At 37.6% G+C, this 10,465-nt stretch overlaps 1 protein-coding gene across 3 annotated transcripts in view; it reads right to left on the bottom strand.

Moving 5' to 3' along the window:
- Window positions 1-10,465, bottom strand: part of LOC110456060 (AP-3 complex subunit delta-1-like) — a 54,614-nt gene that overhangs the window by 15,383 nt on the left and 28,766 nt on the right. For 2 of the 3 annotated variants that reach the window (XM_021506594.1, XM_021506596.1), the window contains exons 11-22: window positions 8,442-8,490; window positions 6,196-6,341; window positions 5,289-5,437; window positions 4,648-4,774; window positions 4,288-4,391; window positions 3,422-3,653; window positions 2,518-2,663; window positions 2,219-2,317; window positions 1,676-1,739; window positions 1,076-1,147; window positions 646-724; window positions 98-264 (exon numbers count right to left, since the gene is read on the bottom strand). In XM_021506594.1, the coding sequence (XP_021362269.1) occupies window positions 98-264; window positions 646-724; window positions 1,076-1,147; window positions 1,676-1,739; window positions 2,219-2,317; window positions 2,518-2,663; window positions 3,422-3,653; window positions 4,288-4,391; window positions 4,648-4,774; window positions 5,289-5,437; window positions 6,196-6,341; window positions 8,442-8,490 (1,434 nt within the window). The remainder of the gene's footprint in view (window positions 1-97; window positions 265-645; window positions 725-1,075; window positions 1,148-1,675; window positions 1,740-2,218; window positions 2,318-2,517; window positions 2,664-3,421; window positions 3,654-4,287; window positions 4,392-4,647; window positions 4,775-5,288; window positions 5,438-6,195; window positions 6,342-8,441; window positions 8,491-10,465) is intronic. The other variant, XM_021506595.1, reaches the window with a different exon arrangement.

The raw sequence follows: 10,465 nt of genomic DNA, 5'->3' as shown, positions 1-10,465 counted from the left end.
CTCGCTCAGTTACAGGTAATAGATTTTATCCTTCCTCAGGTACAGGTAATAGATTTTATCAAACTCGCATCACTCCAATGACACGACTGAATCTTACCTCAGGAAGATCCACCACTGTACTGACTTGATGGGCAGCAGCTGGATCCTCGTCCGACTCCTCGTCCTGATGACCCTTCTTACGTTTGTGCTTGCCTTTGCGTCCTTTCTTCCCTCTCTCCTTCTCTTTTTTGGACAAGTTCATGTATTGGTCTGAGGAAGACAAGCCTATTAAATAAGAGGATGGCTCATCAAATAAAGGGTTTCAATTCCAACCACTGTGCAACACATTGTCACAAACAACACACACACACACTTCTGTCATCAAACACAACAGACAGATACTACCTGTAGTAACATGTTGACTTTGATCTAGTAATATAGCAAGACTGCAAAGAAACAAATGATTAAAAGTGTACAGTTTGTGCGATCAGATGATATCATGGTCTTGTTTTATTTCTTACCTGATTTCAATGCAGTTCTGGGAACATACCTACACGATCTTTGACAGAAAGACGACCTACACATGTCGAACAGACAATTTACACCCACCAAGAAGACAACATACAAACGCTAGACAATTTCCACATCCATGCAGAAGTGGTTTACCTGGCACGTGGAGGGGAACGGATATGTCTATATGGGCTACGGGAATGTCGTCCACTTTGGTGAGGTCGTCACTCTTTCTCTGTAACACGCAACACAACAAACATGTACAATACGAATCTTCGTTTATCTATAATTCTCACTTTCTAGATGATTGTAATTTGGATCAGAATGTTAGTGATCATATGATGGAATTTTTAAACTAATAGAAAGGCTACTGATCAGTATGTTTCCTGTACTTTTTTACTTTTACCACAATATTAACCCAAGACTTGCTCAGATGGTTGATACATCATCATATGAAGTTGTATTCACACTGATATCACATTTCTTGATTCACTTTCTGTGTGAACAGAGAAGCTGTTTGCCAATCTAACCCATCAAAGTATCTTTCATTAATTTTTTTTTTTAAAAAATGTAAAAGAATTCTCACTATAGAGGATTTTTCATCTGCCTTGAGATAATGAGGGTTGTGCATCTGGTCAATCTTCCGCTGTGAACGTCGCTGAGGAAAATAGAAAAATCTGGTTAACATATAGGCAGTCTCAGTTTACACATTCAGTTTGAAAATTATCATCATCAGATTTGAGAAATGGAATCTCAAAATTATACTTTTACCTCAAAACTTTGATCAAGTACTGAACTTCATGGCCTAAACATGCAGTTTTTTTCCATTTTTTTATTTTTCATTCAAATATTTTTCAGGATTTTGACATACTGGTAGACATGAACACACGTTTTTCAGGATTTTGACATACTGGTAGACATGAACACACGTTTTTCAGGATTTTGACATAGACATGAAACCTCATCATTCTAACATTATCACTATATATATCATGTGCCCAAGATGAAATGAAAGGACTAACAGATGGACAACAACAGACAAGATGGACATGGAATTATTAACATACTGACTTGGCTTCTACTTTGCAGAAGTGGGTAAGATAACTTTGTTACAGCACTGGCCCCCATTAAACACTTCAGCTTGCATTGTTTAAAATCGAAATCATCAAATCCATACAAAATGTACCTTTTCCATTTCCTCTTCTGTCGGCTGATAGACAGACTTGGGTTCCTCTGTCTGGTAGAATGGTCTACAATGTAAAGAGACTCTACACATACACTTATTACCTAATCTACATTTGAAATCAAAACCCTTAATCTTAGTCAAATACATTATAATTGCTACATACTAAGAACACCAACCTATACTTGAAGGTCTGACAGTCAACAAGTTTAACAGTTTAGCGCAAAGATTTTTTTTTTTTTGTGGAATAAATTATATCAAATCAGTCATCATTAAGATGAGTTATATTTTTTGCCAAAAATAAACTGTAAAAGCAATGCATTAACTTATTATGAAGTGTTTCATTTTTCAAAACTTTCTATGTTAACAATGAGAGAGAAAAACTCTAAAACCAAAACCTAAACAATTCAAATGTTTTAAACCAAATACAGTATTTTGTTCCCCCAGAAACAAATTCACAATCTTTAAATTTGTATAATAGAGTAAAAATAAAACATCTGCAAATATATTTACAATAGACAAACTGCACATCAGTCTGACACCTACCTGTGCTCGTCACGGCCGAGGCTAAAGATGGACACTCCACCCACCTCATCATCGGAGCTGTCTGACGGAGGGTCATTTATCCATTTATCAAGGTCGAGTCTGAAAGGATAAAGACGACGTTACAAACAACAGGGTAACAAATCCAAAGATTACTATTGAACACTTACATTTTCATCCCAAGATCTTAAATTTAGACCAGATAATTTATGCTTGCACTTATATGATAAATGAAGTAATTCATATTAAAAAAAGAGGTTGACATATTACCACCTGTACAGTATAACCACACAGTAACTCACCCATCAGGAACGGGAACCTTGCGCTGGGCCTTGGGTGCCACAGGGTTGAGGTCACCAGCAAACAGAGCGGCCACCTCCTCCCCGACCTTGACTCCCTTGTCCATCAATTTGAGCACGTACTTTACCAGTTGTAGCACACAGCAGGCCTGCACAGAAAGGTACACAATGTCTAAGACAAAGGCTCCAATCAACACAGGGAACTGTTTTGTTTCATCAGAGGAGATTTATTGGAGATTGCATAGGTTCAATTTATCTATGTTATACAGGGTAAGAGGTAGTTCACGTTCTGGTGTTTACAGTTTGTCAGATTGTACAAGGGTTGGTTTAGACAGGCTGCAGTAGTAACTAGGTTATATAGGTTTCAATGTATTTTAATGTCTTTAATAGATACATTACAACATTGAAGAGGTCACCAGCTGGTTTATGAAATAATTGTTGACATTTGTATAATGTGCCCTAAGAAAATTGTTGGCAGTGAGGGAACAGAGCAAGGGAGTATAAATGTTTATTTCTGGAATTGCCAAGGAAAATGTAGGAAATAATCAACTTTACCAATCAGATTTGAAATCCAACTTTTCTGGACCCCTCTGTCAGAGATCTGTACCTACCCTTTCCTGGACCCCTCTGTCAGAGATCTGTACCTACCCTTTCCTGGACCCCTCTGTCAGAGATCTGTACCTACCCTTTCCTGGACCCCTCTGTCAGAGATCTGTACCTACCCTTTCCTGGACCCCTCTGTCAGAGATCTGTACCTACCCTTTCCTGGACCCCTCTGTCAGAGATCTGTACCTACCCTTTCCTGGACCCCTCTGTCAGAGATCTGTACCTACCCTTTCCTGGACCCCTCTGTCAGAGATCTGTACCTACCCTTTCCTGGACCCCTCTGTCAGAGATCTGTACCTACCCTTTCCTGGACCTCCAGGTCGGAGCTCTGTACAAACATGGGGAGTTTTTCCACCATGAGCTGCCCCATCTCCCGCATGAGGTCCTGGTTGTCGTCCTGCTCTGCCGCTAGTAAGACATTAGCGAACAACTTGATGATGTTTTGTACATACACACTCTGTATGTGGCCAGGCAGGGCGGTGATCTTGGGCTTCAGCATGGCTTCCAGAGTCACCCGCGGGTCCTTCAAGTGGCTGTAATAACACAAATAATGCTTAATAATACTGTTAATGCTGACATTTTAGTTAACCCTTTCACATCTAGGTCACTTGAGTTAATTTGAGGTTCTTATATACCGCTTTATCACAACCTAGTTTGTAGGTCGTCTCAAACCAGTTTACAAAGTATTATCCGTGGTTATTGGGCCTTTGCAATCAGCCACTATCTTTCTCAACTCCATGGGGAGCATACAGACAGTGCTACCATTTAGGCGCTCACAGCTAGCATTCAGCAATTCTAACACTGCCCAACAACGTACTCATTTACAGCTGAGTTGACTGGAACAAGTGGGTAAAGTATCTTGCTCAAAGATACAACACTGTGCCTTGACATGACTCAAACCCGCAACCCTTCAGTCATGAGCCCGGCGTCCTACCACTAGACTACTGTGCCTCCTATGTCTACAGTGGTGAAAGGGGAAGCTTGGAGGAGAATCTGACACCTCTGAGTTTGACACATCAAGCGATTATCACTTATAAATACAGACAATAGAGGCATTCAACACAGTGGAGTTCCACTAGAGATACTCTTGATGTACAGTGATCATATATCTGGTTCTAAACGTAGGCCAAACATACAACAGTATAATATTGAACTCGGTGTACTTACTCGGAGAACTCGCCACATATCCACCCTGCTGCATACAAAACCTCACAGATACCATTCCTTTGGGAATTGTTGGCCAATAAATGTGAATTCTCTAATAAAACAGCCTGGAAAACACAAAACACCACAACTTGAGTTCAGTCCTCTACTGTGACTATAGTTTACAAATGACAGCTGTAGGTTATTTGTTGGTTAAATTTTAGTCAAGATAATACAGCAACTGTATTTAAGAGAATATAACCCAAGACTTTTCACAGATCTTACATTTCAGTATGTGAATACTTATCTCTAAACCTTTTCTTCAGGTTGGTAAGTGTGGATTTTTCATAATGAATATTTATCATTTGTTAATAAATTTCTTACCATCTGTGACACTGCAAAAGGACGAATGGCCTGTACTCGTATGGCAACGTCCAACATCTGTGAGGCAATCAGCCGTCCATGACGGGTACCTTCCATGCGCGTCAGTTCAACCAGTACACTTACATACCTACACACGGCAAATATCACTCACATCAGTTATACAGACACAAAATTCATAAAGAGACACATGGGCCTTTTCCATTGATGCCTAGCAGAAGCTTGAACTTTAAGAGCTGCAAACAGACTCGACTGGAAATGTCTGCAAAACATTTCTAAAATGTCAATCATATCAGATCTTTTTTTTTTATTGTTATTCATTTAAGCATTAGGAAGATATGAATTCACTTTGTTGATTTGTCAAAATTTGAATAAGTGATAAGTACATAACATGAATATATTGTCAACCACTGCCTGCTTACAAGGTGCTCACATAAGCCATTTTGTGTGGTCAAGTCATTCCAAACAACATTTTGCATTTGAAACTTTTTTTTTTTTACTAAAATGCCTTATAATGAAATACAGATGCAGATATGATATGTCTTCTTCTGTCTACAACAGAGGAGTAAATAAGAAGCCAGCTGACTTCCGGCCTGATCTGGTAATTCATTCTTCACTATGACTTTCGAAGGCCTGTATCTTACCACTCGAAGTTGGTGATGTACTGGTAATTTGACTGGCTGGAGATCTCGATGATCTTGGCGAGCAGTTCATCACGGTAGTGTGTGCCCTCAGCTTTGTCCATGTGGATCATCAACTTCTTGGCTATCTCCATCAGATTCTTCTTGGACACCTAAAACATAACCAACATGTGTAGTACTGCATCATAATACAATTCTCATATGACAGATAAAACATACAAGATAGTTAGATGTTGTTTTTTTATATTTTAATTTTGTATAAAATCTGATATTCTAGGTTTTCATGAAGCAATACAAAGTTTGCCTCTAAAGAGGCTATTTTGCAGATTCATATAAACATCAGGTATACCGCTACACAAAGTGAGGAAGAAAGACTGCTTAAAGGGTCTTCTAGTTTTTCAATACGTCATAGAACATTTTCATATACTTACAAAGCACGCCATAACACAGAGTACCAAAGGGGATCCTCTGTACATGATTATTGTTTATTGACAAAGATAATTACATAGTTACTTCCCTTTATAGTCGAGGCATTTTAGAGTTACTCACCTTTGATGGAAACTCGCCATTTGTAATACAAATCGATTCATTTGAGGAAACACTTACATAAGCCTGTTTAAGGCATATTATTTACCACGTTAATATAACGTAGTAAATAATATGCCTTAAACAGGCTAATGTAAGTGTTTCTAAAATGACTCCAATTGTATTACAAATGGCGAGTTTCCATCAAAGGCGAGGAACTCTAAAATGCCTCGACTATAAAGGGAAGTAACTATGTAATTATCTTTGTCAATAAACAATAATCATGTACTCTGCACTGAATGATGAACCTGAGAAACACAATGGATTGTCAGGAGGACATGGGGACAAACGGCTCGATAAACTCACTGGTGCTTTAGACACTCACCATGCCGTACAGCAAGTCTAAGGCTCGCAGTCTGATCGACTCGTCTTTGTCGTCCAGACACTGCAACACTAGATCCTTGTGGGACTGAACACTCTTAGGGTGACTGGCCAAGATCCGGGACATCGCTAGTAAGCCAAGGTATTTCACTGGAACAGAACACACCTAAGTCAGAACTGGGGCAAATACTGAACACGAAATCCAAAAGTTAGCGTAGATCTATTGAACCGAGTTTTTTTTTTAGCACAACACAGAATGCTCAAGTCAGGCCTGGGACAAATACTGAACACGAAATCCAAAAGTTAGCATAAATCTATTAAACCAAGTTTTTTTTTTAGCATAACACAGAATGCTCAAGTCAGGCCTGGGACAAATACCAAACACAATGATGAACAAAAGTTATCAATATTAAAATACATGTAAGCATACATGTTCTATTTTTCATCTTATTTTGGCACCATTTGTACCAACTCAGAAAAGCTCAAATTAAAAGCAGTTCATATACATATACAAGAGGCCCAAGGGCCTTAGCGGTCACCTGAGTTATATCATAGGTACTGGTAGCTTTATTTTATTGTTTAGATGTGATGTGGAAATCAGCATGTAAACTAAGTGAAATACAATACTTGTCATGTCATCAATGGATTAGAATTTGAAAATATTGGTAAATGTTCCCTTTGGGGCCCCGCCCTAGCCCCTGGGGATGGGGCAGGAATCCCAATTTTACAAAGTAATACTCTCATTCACCAAAGATGATTCTGACTAAGTTTGAGTAATTTTCTGCTGAAAATGGATAAAATATATACCCAAAAGTGTTATTTCCCTATATAAACTATAGTAAACTTTACCCCCTCCCCAAGGGAGAACGGATAGCTCGGGGGTCCTGAAATTTACAATTTAAGTAAAGCCCCTGATGATCTTTCTTTCCACGTAGAGAAAATCACTGTAGTACCTCTGAGTCTGGAGAAGAAGATTTTTGAAATATTGATTAATTTTCCCTTTGGGGCCCCGCCCTGGCCCCAGGGGTCGGGGTAGGAATCTCAATTTTACAATTTGAAACCATCTACCTCCAAGGATAATTCTCACCAAGTAAAAATAATTTCCTACAGAAAGTTGTCAAAATATACCCAAAAGTGTTATTTCCCTATATAAACTATAGTAAACTTTACCCCCTCCCCAAGGGAGAACGGATAGCTCGGGGGTCCTGAAATTTACAATTTAAGTAAAGCCCCTGATGATCTTTCTTTCCACGTAGAGAAAATCACTGTAGTACCTCTGAGTCTGGAGAAGAAGATTTTTGAAATATTGATTAATTTTCCCTTTGGGGCCCCGCCCTGGCCCCAGGGGTCGGGGTAGGAATCCCAATTTTACAATTTTGAAGCCTCATCTACCAAGGATGATTCTGACCAAGTTTGAAAAAAATCCATCCACTGGTTCTTGAGAAGAAGTTGAAAATGTAAAAGTTTACGCACGACGCACGACGGACGACGACGGACGAAAAGCGATTAGAATAGGTCACTTGAGCAAAGCTCAGGTGACCTAAAAATAGGATATAATCACAATCAATGGAACTGCGTACATGTATCCACATTTACTACCTGCACACATTCCAATCAAATAATTAGTATCTATAACATGACCAATCTCAAATTGGGTGAAACAATAAAATTTAAGTGTGGTGCTGCAGAACTACAAGATAAATTGGTGATGTGTGAAAAAGTTACAATGAAATCAGTCAATCACTCCCTCTAACTTCATTTTAAGTGTCATATCGTTAGAACACAGCAGGGTTCACCAACATCCAATACTCCGTTTTTACAGACAGGATGAGATCATCTACTTTTCATTATGTGTACATAATAAATTTCTGAGTTAGATTTTTTTCAACAATTTAATATTTGTTTTAAAACAATGTACGTAAATTGTAGAATGTTTACGGGTAAATACAAAGTATGCAAATTATAGGATATTCTAATACAATGTTTGTAAGTTACAGGATATTCTAATACAATGTTTGTAAGTTACAGATTTTTAAAAATTTAATACACCACATGTTTGCTAACAAAACATTTTAATACTACAATGTATGTATATTATAAGACAAAATTTATTCATTTGATGTACAACACATACATTGGTAAAAGCTTCCTTTTGAGCTGTAATTGTGAATAGTATCGGACAACTGAGCGACAAAAAATGAAAAAAAACGACACACAAAACATGTTTACAATACATTTGTGCATACTCACAATTCTGGTCGGAGTCCTCAATCAAAATTCTAAGTTTCTGAACACAAAGCTGGAAAAAAAGCAGACCTTGATGAAGATAAACATGAATTACATCCTTTGTAACGACCACGAAGATGTTAGTACATGAAACACACCAGGAACATGCTTATCACAAATCACTGCTTATAACTTCACACAATCACTGCTCATAACTTCACACAATCACTGCTTATAACTTCACACAATCACTGCTTATAACTTCACACAATCACTGCCCATAAAATATCATGGGTGTCAAATGGCAAGAAATTGTGTCAATAACTCTACAAAAAAATACGCCTCTTGGTAGGATTAAATTTGACAAATCATCAGACTGGACCATTACACGATTCACAATGAAGGGGAAATAACCCATCTTTAAACCACGGACCAGGTAATGTTGTATAAAGCAAGTGATAGTGCTGTTTCATTTTGCAAATTTCTTAAAATTACGCATGTCCAACATGATTGTGTAATTCATATATATATATATAAAGCAACTAAATTGCAAATGTACCTAGTAACTGTCAGCATCTGAAGCACAGTGGAAGTGTTCACTTTAAGAGTGTTCACTTTTTTGCAATATTTTTGCAATATTTTTGGGAAAAGACAATATTTCTGATGACATGTTGTCTATGTCTGTAATATTTTATTTGTCCCCAAAAGCAATTCTCATTGACAAATCCTTATTTAAGTTTTTGAAATTACAAAATCATATATTATTATGTTTGTCTTAAAATGCTTTTAATATTATATACCCCACAGATGTAGCTGGAACCTGTTCTGTAGAAACTTGGGTGGGGCTGTACATAGCAAGCATGGTAAGGAATGCGTGTCCAGGAGAATGACTATGCAAATGAGCAAATTGTGTCAAGAATATCAAACTTTTACTGATTTGATCAAATTCGAAAATTTAACCTACTAGTTACTCATCTTAGGACAAGCAATTTAAATTGTTTTCTGACTGAACATGAACATTAGTTAAAGCAACATATATATATATATATATATATATAGTTTTGCCTGGATAAAAATATTATACTTGCTTTATATACTTCTAACAATTTTATAAGCCGATTATTTACACACAAGTATACTGTACGAATATCAACATCGTCTCAATTATTGTGTATCGTAACAGTATTCAAATCGGCATTTGCATTTGATGGCGGCTGTCCATTAGTATAGGCGGCTATGGAAGTGGGGTATATAAAGGAGTATGAGGAATCTATGGTGATGGTAGTAACACTATACGGCCAGTAGGACGTATTCTTCTTCGTCCACACTAACTCTGGTTACCAGACTGGAAGAGAGATGGCAAGGTTGTACACTCAGCATTTTAAACATACACCAATGTCTGATCATGGTTAGTGAGAATGTTCTTAACCTATATAACAGAGGTTCAGCAGGCTAGTGTCGACTTAGCTTCAGTGTCGACTTAGTTTCAGTGTCGACTTTGTTATAGTGTTGTATACCTGTACAACAGTAGTGAAGGGTCAGTGTCAACTTTGTTATAGTGTTGTATACCTGTATAACAGTAGTGAAGGGTCAGTGTCAATTTTGTTGTAGTGTTATATACCTGTACAACAGCTGTTAAGAGTCAGTGTCAACTTTGTTATAGTGTTGTATACCTGTACAACAGTAGTGAAGGGTCAGTGTCAACTTTGTTATAGTGTTGTATACCTGTATAACAGTAGTGAAGGGTCAGTGTCAATTTTGTTATAGTGTTGTATACCTGTATAACAGCTGTTAAGGGTCAGTGTCAACTTTGTTATAGTGTTGTATACCTGTACAACAGTAGTGAAGGGTCAGTGTCAACTTTGTAATAGTGTTGAATACCTGTACAGCAGTAGTGAAGGGTCAGTGTCAATTTTGTTATAGTGTTGTATACCTGTATAACAGTAGTGAAGGGTCAGTGTCAATTTTGTTATAGTGTTGTATACCTGTACAACAGTAGTGAAGGGTCAGTGTCAATTTTGTTGTAGTGTTGTATACCTGTACAACAG

The sequence above is a fragment of the Mizuhopecten yessoensis genome, unplaced genomic scaffold (genome assembly GCF_002113885.1).
Source record: "Mizuhopecten yessoensis strain PY_sf001 unplaced genomic scaffold, ASM211388v2 scaffold8497, whole genome shotgun sequence".
Taxonomy (NCBI): domain Eukaryota; kingdom Metazoa; phylum Mollusca; class Bivalvia; order Pectinida; family Pectinidae; genus Mizuhopecten; species Mizuhopecten yessoensis.
This window is presented reverse-complemented; position numbering and strand designations above follow the sequence as displayed.